This window comes from Camponotus floridanus, unplaced genomic scaffold (genome assembly GCF_003227725.1).
Source record: "Camponotus floridanus strain SB8 unplaced genomic scaffold, Cflo_v7.5 scaffold19, whole genome shotgun sequence".
In the NCBI taxonomy this organism is placed as follows: domain Eukaryota; kingdom Metazoa; phylum Arthropoda; class Insecta; order Hymenoptera; family Formicidae; genus Camponotus; species Camponotus floridanus.
The window spans coordinates 1,548,666-1,567,038 of record NW_020229314.1 but is presented as its reverse complement, the minus strand read 5'-3'; the positions used below and the strand labels follow the sequence as shown (position 1 = coordinate 1,567,038).

Here is an 18,373-nt window from a genome sequence, read left to right as displayed (position 1 = left end):
AACAATGCGAAAGTTACGAATGAAATATCGCGCGACGAAAACATTTCATCGTGATTAAACTGCGTAATCGAGACAGGCGCTAAACTGATATCAAACAGCGATACATAGAAAAAAATTTCCCGATAAGAGCACCGTATAAGTACAATGAGATAGAAAATGATTGTACACAAAGCTATTTACATTTTTTCACTTTCTCTAACAGTATGTTTGAGAGATAATTGCTACGAAATAAATGCAGAAGAAACTATTATGAATATTTATATACAAATTCATATAGTTTCGAGAGAGATACAATATTTGATTGTATTATAACGAGGATTTTTTGATTGCCATACGCATCGTTAACTCGTAACAACGGCTTTTCCCCTTACACGTGACAGCAATACTAATGGAAATGTAAAATATACACGCAGCTCCTTCGGTTGACGATTGTTAGCATAGTCAACTAACGTGTTTAACGTACACGTAACATTGAAGAGTAATATTGAAAAAAACAACTACTTGATAATACTATTGATATTTTATCCAAGATTTTTTCAGATTATCAATTGCTCTTATCAATCGATAAAATCGTTTGACATTTAAATACTCGGTAGCAAATTCATAGTTTATCTCGAATTAATAAAATAAAATGAATAATGAATTAAATAAAATTTAAAAAAGATAAATAGAGAATATAAAAATACGTTATTTGGCAGTATCCACTTTTATATGTGTCAAATAGAAATTGCGGGAATCAGAAATGCTAAGAATCAATTAGGATCGGAGGAATTTCGATCGATCGGTGCCAGGATACGAGCGATATCGACGTGTGCAACGTTAATTACGCATTGCGGCCGGCAGGAGCAGCGAACTCTTTGCGTAACGGTAACAATGCTTAACTTTTAGCCGTGATCGCTGATGCGAGAGGAATGCTATCTAACATCTAGCGGCAGCGGAATCAATCGCGTTTCATTAATAACCGTGCGGTCTAGAAAGGAAAAAGAAAGAGTCGAGAATTGCGTCTCCGAGTCCTCGCGTGAAATCTGAGGTAACGTGTTCTCTGAAGGAATAAATTATCCAAGGGTTGGGTCAGGTAGGGTTAGGTCATCCCCTGCGAGAATTTCAAGGCCGCACTTTCGTGACGTCTCGCGAGAAGGACGGAAATAGAATTTCATGGAAAAGCGCAACGCGGGTCCGAGTGAAAGATCGTCGTCGTCGTCGTCGTCTGTTTCTCTCATATTTTGAGAGCGAAGGTCATTATCCCCTGCAATCGGCGAGACTCAACCCTTACGAGAGTCGTGATGCACGCGGAGATAAACGCGCCTTGAATTTTGCGTGGAAAATAAAGACAACAGTCGATTTTTTTAGAAATGAAGGGAATAATAAAAAAATAATGTACTCTCTACAAAATATAAAATAATTATAAAAATGAAGCATAATGATAATTTAGAAGCAGTTTATAGCAAAGTTGGCTCTATTCCTTGGTAAAAACTCACCAACCCTTTCCCCTCTTCGCCGATGGGATTATAATGAATAAAATTTGGACGAATGAAAAAGGAGTGCGAGACTTTCACCAGTCGCTCTCGGCGATAATTTTTCGATGCTCGCTCGTAAACGATCGTTACTCCAATTCTTCGTCACCACACCTCGTGGCACTCCTTCACATTTCATTCTCTCGAAAAATCACGAGCACGTGGCACGAAGCTCCCGATGAAAGTGACAATTCTTGGAGGCACGTGTACCTACGACGATGGAAAGGAGCGGATTCGAGATCCGTTCGCGGCCAATTTCCTTCTCCCGGAGAGCGACTTAACCTAGGCAACGCACCGGATCGTCGAGCTCGAGCCGGGCCTCGGGATTCTCGACGACTCAGCTTCCGCTCGTCCGCCGAGGGTAGGTCAACGATAACGATGCTCGAGCGTAGATGATAACGCGATAACGCGATCGAGTCGTGACGCATCTCGCGCCTCGAAGGAACCTCCCTCCGTTACGCGCGGATGAGCGGGACTCTCGGAGGATCTTGCAGAATCCGGATACGGGCGGCGACTACCAGAGAACGGCTTCTGTCGCGCATGCTCGACGCAACTATGGACCGACGAGTGCTCTCGTCGCTGCGTCAAGCGTCTCTCGGCGCAAGTAATCCGGGGAACGTGGTCGCCTCGCGCACTTAACCTCACCGGCGAAAAATCGGACGTGAACGTGTCGACGACGCGAGCGCGCCAAACGCACGAGGCAAGCGTCGCGGCTGCACGAGCGTGACTGAGCCACGCGCGGCTGTCGCAACTGACGTGAAGCGGCCGGCAAGCGTTCGTTTTCAAGTGTCGCGCCACGTGATTGGCCGAGGCCGCTCCTGTCCGTCCGTCGAGTGCGTTGAACGTGCGAGGTGGATAGCACGAGCGAGGAGAGCTTGATTAAAGCGAGTTGATCGCGACCCCTCTGGTGAAGCAAACTGACGGTGATAAGATGAGAACAATATTATCAGAGCACGTACGTGCTCGATATCAATAATCATCTGAAGCTAAATATATATATATTTTTTTAAATCCAGAATTAAAATCGTAAACATACGTAAAGATCAATGCTCGTTGAAACTTTTGATAAATCGAAAATGTGTAAGATCTACAAAATTAGATATTCATTTTGATTATGATTAAAAAAATTTATTTTGATTTTGATTAAAATCGTAAAATTGCGAAATTGTGGGAAAAGATGCGCATAGATATGTACGCAATGCGGCGAGACAACGACATGTGATATCGCATGAGGAAAATTAGATCAAGGTTTGTGTCGTATCGTGTCGTTGCAATGTGTATGATGATTTAGGTATATCGTTTTTAATTATAACATATTTCAAGCAACAACAATATTCTCTCTCTTTCTCTTTTTCTCTCGGAGAATTTCCTCAATATTTATATATTATTAAAAATATTAATATACGTACATATTATTTGTTTTATTTACATTTATATATATATTTTTATATTTACATATATATATTTTATATATATCTGATTTTCTGATCGATATTTTTTTTTCAGCAGGTATGATAATAATGATTATATGTTACGTAATTATTTTTAAATGCGCAATTGTACTATGTAAAATGTTTGACAATGAGTCAAAATTGATATATATTTTGCGATAAGCGATAATCCTTTCTGAGTAAAACAATCGTGACTGGCAAAAGAAATTCCATTGTTCGACTATTGATGATAAAAAATATTAAGTGCAGGTGGGCGCAGGGGTATCCGACATTTTCAGGACATGATCTTTTAGAATACTGTAAGTGCGCTTGAAAGATATTGCTTGAGAAAGCATTGCTCTTTGCTGAACAACCTAACGGAAAATTGTGATCCTTAAAGTGCAAATGGCATCTGCGATTCTCACTTACTAAAAAAAGATACATTTTTATTTATTAATATCTCTATTAATATATATATTTTAATATATATGTATATATATTATTTATTAATAAATATATAAATAATATATTTTATTAATAAATAAAAAATATATTTATTAAATATAAATATTAAATTATATAAATTATTAAATATAAATATTATTATATAAATATTAAATATTAAATTTAAATACAAATATTATATTAAAATATTATATAATATTATATAAATATTATCTAACAAAAAATAATACTTTATATTTTATTTCTTATCTAAATATTATACGACAGATTTTAAAACGATAAATCTTATCACATGTGACGATATTTGTATAAACAGCTTGCAATATTTCCGAATTAAATAATTTGGAATAATTCCAAATTATTAATTGCATACAATACAATTAATAATTTTTATAATATTTGATTTTTAGGAAACATGAAAATATGATCAATTATTTATATACAATTATAACAATCTTTAAATAAAGCACATTAATCTTCTTAATAAGAGATTGGAGGAATAACGTCGGAAGTGACATCTTCTAAGTAATTATATTAAATAGCTCATTGTACATCTTATCTCTACTCTCTAATATAAATAACATTTCTCATTTAATATAGTAGAAATCTAGCATTCCTATCATTAAAGAACTCGAGGCTGATTTTTCCTTTATTACCGGAAAAGAAATACTGCGGTAAAAACCGAGATATCTTCATGGTTTGATTATTAAATGACAGGTAATCAAATAAAATCATTAACTACTTAACAAACGCATTAATATTTTCTATGTTTAATGTCGCAATATTTAGAAATGTTTGATTTCCTTGTTTCTTCAACCGATGAGAAAAGCGGCCTGTCCAATCGATCGGAGAAGTAGACAGGGAAGGGAAGGAGGGATAACAACTGATATTGCAATTAAACGACAAACCTGCAAACAACTTTCTACATCGGATGCGACGAAAGGTTGAATGGAGAAATCACGGGCGACGTCACAGAAGGCAAGAATGAAGGAATTGCCGTGAGAACCGAAAAAGAACGAGAAACAGAGAAGAAATTGTCGTATCATTCTCCTCTTCTGTCTGGTAAAATTTCACCATTTTATGCCGTGGTCGAGGAAAAGGCGACGTATATGCAAAATAGAATAAGAAAAGTGGAACGATTAGAGGATGCGTCACATGTGTCGCGCTAACAATGAAATTTCGCCCGTTCTTCCACCCCATAACTGTGAGAGGATTCCCATTATTATCTTCTAATAACACGGAAAACGATGATTAGTTGTGTAAATGGGGTGGCCTCCGATGATATTATAACTAAATCCAATGTGGGAGACTAAGAGAGAGGCGGAACAAGAAGTTTTAATTATCATTCGATAGAGAGACGCGCGAATAAATTCGCCATAAAGGACGCATGAATGGATAGATGATTATTTTTGCAAATAACTTCGTGAAAAAGAGAGAGAAAATATGTATGCGAAATATTTGTTGATGGTAACAATCAATCTAGACACTCCCTATAGGATGAATCTAATCGATATCGGGCGTGTCTCTATTTTTATTGCGTTTTTTTCACATTCTTCCTATTATTATTGCTGTTGAATACTGCTTTCTCAAAGTAAACCGCATCATTAAATGCACGTTTATTATAAATCATTGTATACAATGAAATATATAATCGCAATTGTATACAATGAAATATATAATCGCAATTATTCTTAAGAAATTTCATTAAGATTACATAAGAAATGAATATAATTTGCATAAATCATATCACCTTTTTTTACATATATTATTAATCCATTTTTATCATGATTTTATAATTTTAATTATAAAAGAAAAATATATATATTTCGTTATATCGATAAATTTTAATAAATAGACATATAGTGTGAGAAGAAACGAGACGGACGAAAGGCACAATAATGAATGATAGAGATAGGGAGAAAGGGAGATACTTTCGCGTACCAATTACTAAATAGACTGGTACATCTTAGATTACCGTTCTCTACCGTATTCGTCGATAGTCTTAAGAACGTCTGACCTGGCTGCATAAATATCGACTCTTTCCGCGGAACGAGATGTTCCGTGAAGAAGCTGAAAGGTCGCAAAATGATTTATCTCCCTTAAACTGCCAAGGAGAATATCAGCTTTGATCAAAATTAAGTCATTTTAAAAATAAACTTGTTTGCGTGAATTTCGCGTAACATTACATATTTATGAATACATAATTATGAATAAAATTAGTATTTAATTCTTCATGCATGTAAGATATTTAAATAGAATACTTACGCATTATATATGCGAGAAATAGAATATATTAAATATTGAAATGATGAATATTCCGAGAATCCCCAACAATTCTTGTCGCGGAAAAAAATAAAGCATACAAATGCAAATTTCCCCATTAAACGTGATTTTATAGCGTACAATGCGATCGTTCGATAATCAGATGTTACTTCTCCACGTGGTATCTAGAGCATGTAAATGAAAATAAAATCGCGACATTATTTCTACATGTGTTTCAGGAATATAGAGAGACAGTGGTAATCAGTGACACGCGAGATATCTCGTCGCGACACTTGCACCCGTATCGCGTAGCGAATTGTTTCTCACTCGTGCGGGAAAATTATGTCAAACTGTTCTCTCTCTCTCTCTCTTTCTCTTGTTTACGAAGGCGAGAAAAGTCCGCGAAGTCGGTTTCCGCGAGTTGTAATAATCGAGGCGCGATTCAACACCTGGAAATGCACATCCACCCGATGATAATTCTTCATTTTCCCATCCCGTTTAGCAGGATGCACGTCTCTCTTCGTGTTTCTGCATTGTGCAGTTTCTACGTTGTGCATTTTCCACGCATCGTGGAATTGCACTCGCGCGAACAAACAGCGATTGCTATTGTCCTGCGTGGGTCGATGGTTTTGGATTAGGAAGCTTATTGCATTAATATGCGATTTGCCGTATATGATTGATGGATTCTACTTCCTTCATTTCCGTTTTTCACGTTACAGTATCTCTTCAATTTCTACCCTATTACGTCTTAATTACTATGATAATGCAGTGTAATTAGATTGTAATTGCGTAAGTGCGTGAAATTACGAATAATTACGCAATTACGAAAATATTATTTTAGTAATAAAAACAGAAATTGCATTTTTGCGTCGAAAATGCATACAGAGAGAAATATTCGATCTTTTATTAAAGCGTTGAAAAAATTGCTCTTAATTCATACACGATAAAATAATCGCGCATTTCCGGCCTCTCTGCTTTGAATTATTTCTTCGACTTACATATTCATAACATTTATACCATCTACAGAAAAAAAAACTCCACAAACATCAATATAAATAAAATTGGAACTTGCACTTACTGAAGTAGTTAAGAGTCTCCCGGATCTGATCCGGCGATAATTTCAAATCGACGTCCTCCGATTTGAGCGCAGGTGACGGAATGAACCAATCGGCGTTCTCGTATCCTGTAAATATACGCTCTTTTTAATACATCTTATCGTAATCAGCCTAATCTAAATTACGCGAAGAATCGGCGTATTCCGAATTCGCGAGCAACAATCTAGTTTGCCCATTCGCTGCAACGCAGATTGCAAAAATGTGTTAAACGCCTCGGTCTGCATATTATGATAAAATATCGAGCGTACACACGAGGGCAACGTATTATCGTGCTAATTAATGCGCTAATCATATTCGTTCCGAAGACGAGTAACGAAAAAACGCGTTGCTCGCGTGTTATGATTCGCGCGAGGCGAGCTAAATGTGCTGTAGCTAATTAGTAAATACACGCGTGCATTAAACAAAAGGCGCGGCCCTGGAGGGAGGCGCACCTTTTGTTTTATTGACGGAACACACGGTACGGGCCATTATGAGCAAATTAATGGTTAATCAATCGGCATCCTTTCGCTTACGCGTTCGTGGAAAACGATGTGAAAATAATGATATTTTTTACCGATCCGATGTATGTGTTTTTTTTTTGCACTTCCTTAGTAAACGAGTAAAATTTTTTCTACTTCTTCACAATATTGTTCATCATTCCTTTTCATTTCTATGTATTTTATGTTTTTATTTCCTTTCCAACATATTTTTTTACATGGAATTTTTCTCATTTTTAATGCAAATATTTTGCAATTATCTTATTAAATTCATATGTCGTAATTATTGACATAATTTATTCATTTATTCAATATAAAAATAATTGCAATAAACATTTCAATAATCAGCTGATTGATAAATCTATAAAAGTAATTCGACAAGTTATATCAACGTTTCGTCATCATTAAATGGACAAGTAAAATATATAAGTTAGTAACGCAAAATTAACAGCTTGATGAAACCCTTATTTTCAGTACACGAAACCCCAAAGTTCCGCAATGATGTTGTTAAATTTTCCTCTAGATACGGTCATCATAATAGGCTTCCTTGTTTAATTAGAATGCACGACACTCGATCGGGTGCACGAGATGCATCCTCTTTAGCATTCTAAGGTTTTCTTTATTCATTTAGATTTTCACAATCATGTGCCCTTTTATATCAAATGCGTCATTATACTAGAAAGAAACATATGAGAGAGATTATCGATAAAATTATATCGATAAAATTGTGTATCAAGAGACCTTTCGAGAATAACGTTCATGTAAAATGATTATACACATACTTTCCTTGTCGATTTAATCGCGAATCCTTGATATAACTTGTCGAATTTATCTGATATCCATCGATCATTATTGAAATATTTATTGCAGTTATTTTTTATTGTTACGGATAAATTATTTCATGTGATAATATTTAAGAAATGTACGTAATCATCCAATAATAGATATAATCCAAATAAAATGCGCTACGAAACTTTATTTTAAATAAAACGGATCTCTAGAACGCTATTCGTATATTTTTTTCGCTTCACGTTAAACGTATACGTTTGACGTAACGAGCTTATTTAAGAGGAGGGAAAAGAAGAAGCAGACAGCTCACCTTGAAACTGCGTTAAGGTGTCGGCTCGAAGACGATACCTCGGTATTTGCTCCTCCAACAGACTGATTATCTCGACTTCTGGTAGCTCTTCTCCGCTGCATACGTCTGTAACAATTAAGCAGCATCCACCATGGCGTTACTAACAATAAGTACGAAGGCGTCAATTATAGCCCGCGCTACAAATTGCCGTTCCGGTTTCAATCACGCACATACTCGAGCGTGCATAATTATATATACATCGTGTACATACGCATCGTGCAACGTCATCCCGCGCGTCGACCCGTAACGTGTATGCTCGAATTACGACGCTACGAAATGCGTACGCGTCTCCTCGTTGCGTGAAGCTCACTGCGCGGGCGGAACGCGAGAAATCGCAAGATATCACTCTCTCCGTCGTTGCTCGTGTTGCGAGCGGGTGTCGGGATGGTGACAGTGTGATTTAATAATAGCGTTGGCGTAATAGTTTATGTCATGAGAAGCGAGGAAGAACGAATTTACGCGGTAAAAACATTCGGTGAGCACTTCGTTTTTATGAAAGGAAATGATATAAGAAGCAGGCGAAATTCCGTAAATATGCGCAATCGTGTGAATTTTATATTGTACTTGTCAATTACATTTTTTTCAATTATTCTTTTTTGACGCACATGACACACAAGATATATATGTATTATTATATATTATTATATATATGATATTTATTTATTATGATTATTATATTGTACTTGTCAATTACATTTTTTCAATTATTATTTTTTGACGCACATGACACACGAGATATATATATTATTATTATGATATTTATTTATTATGATTATTATTATTATATTTCTATTTATTATTATATTCTATTATATTTTTGTTATATAACAAAACAATATAACGTTACATATGTTGTAAAGTTATTTTAATGCGCTAAAATCTCGTACCTGCGCGATGTAAGATGAGTGTACGTGACCTGGGTGACAAAAAGTCGCTTACGGTACAGCAAGAGGAGAGGGAGATTCGCGGTTAACCGCAAACGAGAGACGAGAGGAGCCCTTTGATGGAAAACGAGCATAAATGCGCGAGGCGCGCATGTAGATGCGCTTCGAAGCTGACGATCATGCATCATGCATCATGTATGCAGTAAACTCTAATAACAGATTCTCCCAAGATTCTAAACCGGACGTCTCCTGATAATAAGCGAAAATTCTTGAGGGAACGTTGTCACGTCATGCAACTTTAATTTTTTTTTTAAAACCCTATATATACCGCAGCGAATGTCAGTTAAATGTCAATTTCATGCTTAAATGTCATCTTACAATTAATTATTTTCTTCAAAAATTTAATTCAATAAAGAAATTTTAATTTAATTGAAACTTTGATTAATATGTCTAATTTTTCTTCGAGAAAAGATGCACTTTACGATTGTCATTAAAATTTGTCGATGCAACTAGACTGCAATTATACAATATTGCGCGGTATATATTGCAGATCACGATAAAATCAGATTACTAACCTGATATTATATGCGCATTCTTGAAGGAAAATTCTTGAGGGAACGTTGCCATGTCATGCAACTCTAATTTTTTTCATCCTATATATCGCATCGAATATCAGTTAAATGTCAATTTAACGTTTAAATGCCATCTTACAATTAATTTATTTTCTTCAAAAATTTAATTCAATAAAGAAATTTTAATTTCATTTAATGAAACTTCAATTAACACGTCTAATTTTTTTCAAGAAAAGATGCACTTTACGATTGTCATTAAAATTTGTCGATGCAACCAGACTGCAATTATATAATATTGGAGCTCACGACAAAGTCACACTACTAACCTGATATTATATGCGTGGATTCTTAGCGAGAGATAATCACGGCAGTCACATGATGATAAAACATGTTATGGCGAATGAAGAAAAATTGCGAGGGGCGAAGTCTCATTTTTTTTCTCAGGAAAGCACGGTATAATATATGCAACGCCTATGTAATGTCGCAACTGCTGATACTGACTGCACCGAGAAGCGACGTAGACCTCGCTTCGCCTGAACTTTGTACTTTCGTCTCTCGTGAGACAGAGATGACCCGTGCGGAAAGGATCATCGAGCCTCGCATAGAATTATCGCGGTTTAACACATAATCGAGATGACGCCTCCGATTACGATGCCCTCGCGATTGTTCGACCAAGTCGAGCGCGAGCCGCGCGCTTTTCGCGAAAATTTCCCAGATTATATTAACGAGAGACAGTTAGGTTCGCGTAGCCGGTTCTCAACATCCTCGTTCGAATTGAATTATGGAAACTGGATCGTGTGGGACTTGTGTATCTGGCAAATTTTTATGCGGAGTTACATTGAGAGTATGTCGAACAAGAATATAATGAGCTTTAAAAAATGCGTAGATGAAATATTTCTCTTCCCGCGCACTAGACTCAAATATAATGAACGAGTTCATGCGAAAATAGATACAGTGTTCTAATAATCTAATAGTATAATTATAGTTCTAATAATAAAAATATCTAGTTTTAATAATAAAAATTCTAGTTCTAATAATAAAAAATGCGTAAATGAAATAATATTTCTCTTCTCGCGCATTAGACTCAAATATAATGGACAAGCTCATGCGAAAATAGATACAATGTTCTAATAATCTAATAGTATAATTCTAGTTCTAATAATAAAAATATCTAGTTCTAATAATAAAAATTCTAGTTCTAATAATAAAAAATGAGTAAATGAAATAATATTTCTCTTCTCGCGCATTAGACTCAAATATAATGGACCAGCTCATGCGAAAGTAAATAAAGTGTTCTAATCTAATAATATAATTCTAGTTCTAATGATATTCTAGTTCTAATTAATCAACTACACAAGATGATTTATATTTGCGCATCGATATCTTTTGCGAGTGGATTAATCGTGTCAAATGTTTCTGCGAAATGAAAAGTTTTATTTGCGATTCACAATCATCAATATTATGCGAGGAAATGTTATTAAACATAATATTGTCTCGCAATTATTTGGATGTTGTCATACAATTTCTTTCGCATCAATGTTTTATAGATCTTGTTGATGTTTTGCCGAAAAAAGAACAAGAAATATAAATATAAAATATGAAATTTAAATTTTATACCTGTCACTCTCTGTTTATCTTTTCTATATTTTGTGTATGTGACCAGAGAAAATTATTATTAATTTAAAGTTTTTGCACGTGAGGTTACATTCGACTTTTTCAGTATCAGCTGTGTGAGAAAACATTGATCATATGATGAGAATAGCTTGAATGCAGAACACGTGCTGCCACACATCGGCCATCACACGTAAGAAGATAAATCATCGACATACATACTGCAGAAGATAATATATATTTAATATTGTTGATATTACCAACTGCAGATTGCATTGATAACGTAGATGAAATATTGATATACACGTCAAAAATATTATATATCATCAAGTATATACAATTATCAATATATACATATAGCAATATATCATTCATATGTATGCCCACAATATTCATATTAATAAGTCTAAAAATAATATAATTTGCATGCGGAATACAATGTGTAACTATAATGCAGTCTACATATTAAATAACTTTTATCATTAAAAATTTATTTAAATATATACGTATTATTATTTATTTAATATTTATGATAACTGGCAATAAATTATTACTTAATCACATAATTAATAATTAATCGTCACAAATAGACGTCAATTATACCCAATCGAATCGATCAGTTATTAACTCACCAAAAATCTCTCGTAATAAAAACAAATTAAAATACCTTATTCATCATTTTTTTAAATGATCCTGCTTTCAATAACGTTTTATTTTTTTCGCCCACCTAATAAAAACACGAGACGATTTAATATGCTGATAGCGGAAGAATTGATAATTCGCACGCAAAATTCGAATAAGAACACTACGAGCAAATATCCTACCATCTCGCCACTTGCTAAGGATGGCGTCGCGCTTCTCGAGAATGCCTTTGAGTTTCGCCGGGCCCTTGGGCCTTCTCATCTCCTTCCCGCCTAGGTACATAATCTCACGTCCGCCACTCGCCAAATTCCCCGCCCTCTTGTCTTCATTAAGGCCTTATAGCGCTGTACGTGTTGGCGAGCTCGAATTTTCCGTTCGCGAAATTCAGGAAACACGATCCCGAAACTCATGAATTACGTAAAACCAAACTGGCGGTGATCCACAAGAGTAGAGGCATCAACGACTCAAGTTTCGCGACTTTTGCGAGCGCCCAAATTGTCCGATCGAATTGAAAATCGACGTGCCAAGAGACTTGCGTAATTAACTGCCGAGACAACGACCTCCGAGACATTTATACGATCCAGATTGCTTAATAACCGATGATACGATGTGCTTTATGAGTGTAATGACACAGAATGTTTCGCAATATGTACACGAAGAATCTTTTCCCTTTTTGCAAATAAAACTTTTCCCTACAAAATAATTCGTAAAGTTCCTTGTCTTTGAATTATGTAGCAAATCAGTATTAAAGTCAATGTTTTTTTTTTTAACGTAATATAGCAAATAGGAGAAAGGGTCGCATTTCGAGTTAAATTAATATAATTATCGATATAGAAATAAAAACATATGATCCAACAATTCATCGAGTGTGTTTGCGATGAGTCATCTGTGTGAGTGAGATTCCAGAGAATTTGTTCAAAATTCTTTTATCGCGACAGCTGCGAAGAATTAAATTGTTTAAGCCGTTTGTGAGAGTCCACCTTATCAATACGTAGAATGATGGCGAAACGGATGGCGTAATCGACAGTATTGGTCGCGATCATACGACGTGCTCTAACATGACAGCTAATTCACAACGAACGACACCGGTGTCCGGCAATTCTTTTCGACGATTACGCGACAAGCGAAACTCCTCGCGATCTATCATCGACAGCGATCGTTCGCAAACTCGGGAAACGTTCTTTTTGAGTCGCGAGCCGCCGAACAACTCCTTCGAACGGACGTTGCGATGGAGGAAAATAGCAGCGACCGGTATAGTTGGAGCTTAGCCAATTTCGATTCCTGCGATCGAGACATTTATCCAAAACAAGTCTAATTAAAATCCTAAATCTTTGCCGGATAAATTTTAAAATTATATATATTCATAAGGAAAACTTTTATGCATGTAATTAATCTATGATTAATTTTTTTTAAAGAGCAATGTTTTTTCTAACTGATATCTCTCTTCTAGATTTTCTCTAATAGATCGTATCTAAAAATATATTCTAAGAATATATTCTTAGAATGATATTGATGATTATAGTGATTCTTCTTCGACACTTGCATAAACCAAAGATAATAAATTATTAAGAGGAAAAAATCCTTTATTCAGTTCTTAAAATAAAACGATATTTCAGATGGAACAAACGATCGATCATTTAAATCACTTTATGTAGCAGTAAATCTCGACAGGATTGCTGGCAAACAACACGATGTCAACTAAACCTTCCCGAAAAAAACGCACGTAGTACGCATACATTTGCATTATATAATGGACAAAAATAAACTAAGTAATGTCTAATAATATCTTAATTGCGCGTACGAGAGACCTTCATCGTTAACGTATTAGCTAAATCATTAACATAAAATTTTGCATGTTGACTGATTGTGAAAAGTACTATGACTTAATTAATGTAAAAATCTTGGCTTAAATTTGAGAAACTTTTACGAAACTAGTCTTTTGTAGGTCGCCTATTTTTAGATTTGCATTAATATGTTCTCGATATTTCAGCCGCGGATCGCGAAATATAATAATATTCATTTGAAAGTTGTTCCGAGGATTTTATCGAACGCATTTTCGATGTCACAATCAATACGTATCAGAAATATAATTTGATAACGCAAGTATAATTGTAACGACAATAATTATTTTAGCCATCATGATGATTATGATGCTGATGCTGATGATGATGATGATGATGCTGACAACAAAAATTCATGATGATGATGATGATGATGATGATGATGATGACTATAACGATAATGATGATGACGATCATGACGACGAGAATGAAGCGTGGCGTATTATCCGCCGGGCAGGAGTAATCATCATTTAGCTCAGGCCAATGGGAAACACCATGAGGCTTGGAACAGGTAAGTCGTAGAGCACTTTATAAAACTCCTCGTACTAGCATCGTCAAAGACAGTTTCTCCTCGTACGCTTTCAACGTCAGATGTATAATAGTGAATCCGTGCGTATCCTGTTTGCCAAGATACTTAAAAGATCGCAAGATCAACGCGCAAATTTTTTTTAATAAAAACGCTCATTTACAAAAAATTCTCTTCTTGAAAACATAATTTGTTCTCGTTCTTTTTATTTCAAACAATCACCATTCGATTAATATTATCATCATATTTGCACGTGTGTTTATTTTCAGCGTAAATACCATTTGTAATTATCATTAAGCATACGTGACATTGTGACTCTCTTGTGTAACTAGTATAATCGAAGAGATATCTTGTGAAAAGAAAAAAGAAAAAAACCGATCGAACCTTGAACACTGTCCCACAGCATCGTCCAAGCAGCACAGCTGGTACGTACATAAAATATGTGTCTTCTCTCTTACCCGTGATGGTCTCAGCGTCGCGGGTACTAACGGGGATGACTAGCTTGCTCTTCGGTGACCGTATCGCCTGGAGAGTCGCCCTGGCCGTGGGTGATACCTTTAGGGAGGCGGCGGATGGTCGGATGGGGCCTTCGGGCCGCTTTGGACCCACATCTTCCACGGTGGCCAGCTTGGACGCTGTGGCGACGAACGATATCGCCTCGCTTTCCTGAAATTAGATATTGATTGGCTTAATTAAAAGGGCTTAGATATTGATTGGCTTAATTAAAATATAAATTTAAATCTTCCTGAATTTGAGGAATCCTCCTAAAATTGATTTTAATTAATTTTTCTTTTGTAAAGTGTTTTTACAGATTAGAGATTTTTCCTACAAAATTTTATAAAATCATTTTTTTAAATTTAAAAAATAAACTTTTCAGTGATTCAATATATATTGTGACTTTAAGCTTCACAGCTGAATTGTACGACAGATGTATAATTTTAAAGAGCAAGACACATATTTTCTTCTTGTATGTCAGCGTTAAAATAAGTGCGAATTGTTTTTGAAGGGAAGATTTCGCAATTGCCGAGCCCCAACACTTAAATACACGTGGGGGGTATACGTATTTAAGTCATCGCGCTTATTTAGACCGGTAGCGCATTGGCGGACGCGTTCATTTTGCTCGTCTTCCGGTTCTATCGAGTTTATTTCAGGACACTGACTCGAGACAGCACGAATCATTTTGACTGTTCCTGCAACAATATTGTCTACCGTATTCTGCGCAGTAACAAAGATCGCATTGATTGTATCAATGACAATGTTTGAAAGATCAATGCAGATTTTTAATTCAAGAATTAAATTCACAATAAAACTTCAGCCTCTATTGAAAAAAAATCTCAGAATCGATATTATGTGCACATAAATAAAAAGCGAGAATAAATTTAGATGACTATTATATATAAAATAAATATATAATAAATGTAATAAAATAATAAAATTAATTAATTAATTAAATAATCAAATATAATAAAATTAATTAATTAATTAAATAATCAAATATAATAAAATAAATAAACATAATAAATGATTTATTTTGTAGAAACAGAAACGGTTGATAAGTGTTTTATAACAACCTCCTTTCCTTTTTCTCGATAGTTCGTTTCATCGATATCGTATCAGTGCGATAACCGTATCGTTAATAATTCTAATCACAATTATTATTGCAGCTACAATCACAACATGTATAGAATCAGAATTATATCGTTATCGTCAAGAGTTGGCACATCGGAGAGGACGTTTAATTTCGCATTTCCCTTTGATTTACGCGGATCGCAATCAATAAAGTCTAGAAAAAGAAGGTAAACGGGCGTTATGTAAATTTGCGGAAGGTATTTATGAACAACGTTATAATAGACACGGTGCAGCTGCGCGATCGGAAGTGGCCCGAAACGTATTTTACACATTTTCTTTCTACATGTCAGTCAAGGCTCGTTAGTGCTTCGTCGTCAATTTCACTTTCCGATCTTCCTGGCCGGTTCTAGCTTCGTAATGCAACGCGAGGTTGAATGAAAAACAATGTTATATCCTATGTTAGAAAAACGCGAAACGTGAAGATGTCATAGAATCACATATAATTGATCTGTGCCGACTCTACCCTCAATTAATGATTTCCTCGAAGATTAATATAGACAATTGCGAACAAAGTTACTCTCGCACAAAATGTGTAAAAATAAAGAAAAAAATATTTAATTAAGTAATTAAAAATAAAAAGTACACTTTGAAAGTAAATATAAATAAGTGCAAAATTTAATGACTCTAGTAATGAATAATAATTCTGACGACGTAGCTAAAATAGAATTTTGAAAAATAAAGGAAGACTAAAAAGTCCACGAAAATATTGATATATTTGACAGCGAATTATTTCAAACGTTTCAATCTCTTCAATTATTTTAAACATGTTAATTCTGAAATTGAGAAGCCAATTAATCACGGCAAATTCCTGAGTAATAGCAAATAAAATATTGAAAGATCTTTGTTTAATTTCGCGAAATAAAAAATCATCAATCGGGTGTAGCTTTCGTCTATTTCAAATGTATACCAATCGATTACACGAGCATTGATCGCACATTGTATTTCGTACTCTAAACGAGTTCAACATGATCAATATTCCATTACTAAATTCAGATATGAGGTAAGAAAATCTCTTTGAAATGTGAATGGCTCTCGTGGAGTGGGAGAACCGGATTCGCTTATTATCATTTCGATGTACATAAATGGAAATTTCATATTCATTGTCGACCAGATTAATTGCAATTCTGTCTTGTAATTTAATACAAATTATCTGAGAAATCAAAAATGTCGAACAAAATATTCTACATGTAAAAAATTCAGAAACTTGGCAATGTGACGTAATCTAACAATAAGTCGTTGACGCAACCGGTGGCAATAACATCGGCTCAATATATATATATATATATATATATATATATATATATATATATATATATATACACACACGAAATTATGCACAGACATAATGAATTCTTCTTATTTAAGACGTGTATCTTATTTATTTTCCCGGCAATTTTCAATTTACATTTATTTCCAACTTACAAACGGGAGCGGGGAAACGGGGGACAGTGGCTGCTCCGGGGACTGACGAACCATCATAGTCATCGTGCGCATATGTCGCGTCAATGGTCCATCGTAGGAGAGATCCGACGCGACGTCTCTCTCGCATCCGTTGTTGCTCTGCGTCTTGTCGCGATTCTTGAAGACGCGCCGCGCCGAATTACGTCGCGCCTCTGCGAATGCAATTCCGCGCAGCAACATCGCGGGCGCGATCCGCAAACGTCAAACCGAGACGGAAAAGCGTTTATCAGGAGGCAAATAAAGAAGCCGCGATCTCTCACTGTCAGCCTTCGGTGATAAAGAACAGCTGTTGCTCGACCGCGCGCGGTGCTTCCAATTGTGACAGCTGATGTAATTTAAACATTAAAACGCCGAGACGCGAATCAAGACGAGCTTGCAATTGTCGAAATTGCAATTCGCGATACGCGGGATGAAGTGCGAAAATTCGCGAAACGCAAAGTCACGAATTCGATCCTTCACTCGGATAACTTGATTAGGTTCTGCAGGATGTACATCGATCCGATATATAAGCAATATGAATTTTTTTCTTATCTCTGACTGATAACAAGTGGTACAATCTTGCTAAAAATATTCGTTCGAAATGCATGTTTTTTGTATTGTTTGTTATATTAAATGCAAGACAAAAATGAAAGAAAAGAAAGGGAGAGATTTATGATTGTAAAAAATCATATATTTTTCCCACGTAACAAAGTGTAAAATGCACTTTTACACATTTCATTCTATTTTGCATTATTCGATATATGTGAATTACTTCAAATATTATTGTTTAAATATTTGTTGCAAATTTCCTGATAACGAGATTGCATC

The 18,373-nt window shown here is 35.2% G+C and overlaps 1 protein-coding gene across 7 annotated transcripts in view; it reads right to left on the bottom strand.

Annotated features, from left to right (window-relative positions):
• LOC105248199 (trafficking kinesin-binding protein milt) overlaps positions 1-17,746 on the bottom strand; it is a 41,532-nt gene extending 23,786 nt beyond the window's left edge. For 2 of the 7 annotated variants that reach the window (XM_011252842.3, XM_011252841.3), the window contains exon 1: positions 1,810-2,245. Coding sequence is in view for 4 of the 7 variants with exons in the window: in XM_011252839.3 (XP_011251141.1) it covers positions 6,750-6,854; positions 8,362-8,466; positions 14,935-15,142; positions 17,528-17,746 (637 nt within the window). In the remaining 3 variants the exon portion in view is untranslated. Of the gene's footprint in view, positions 1-1,478; positions 2,246-6,749; positions 6,855-8,361; positions 8,467-8,611; positions 8,763-9,859; positions 9,938-12,291; positions 12,786-14,934; positions 15,143-17,527 lie in introns of those variants that run through there. The other 5 variants (XM_011252839.3, XM_011252843.3, XM_011252844.3 and 2 more) reach the window with 5 other exon arrangements.
• Positions 17,747-18,373: the final 627 nt, after the last annotated feature.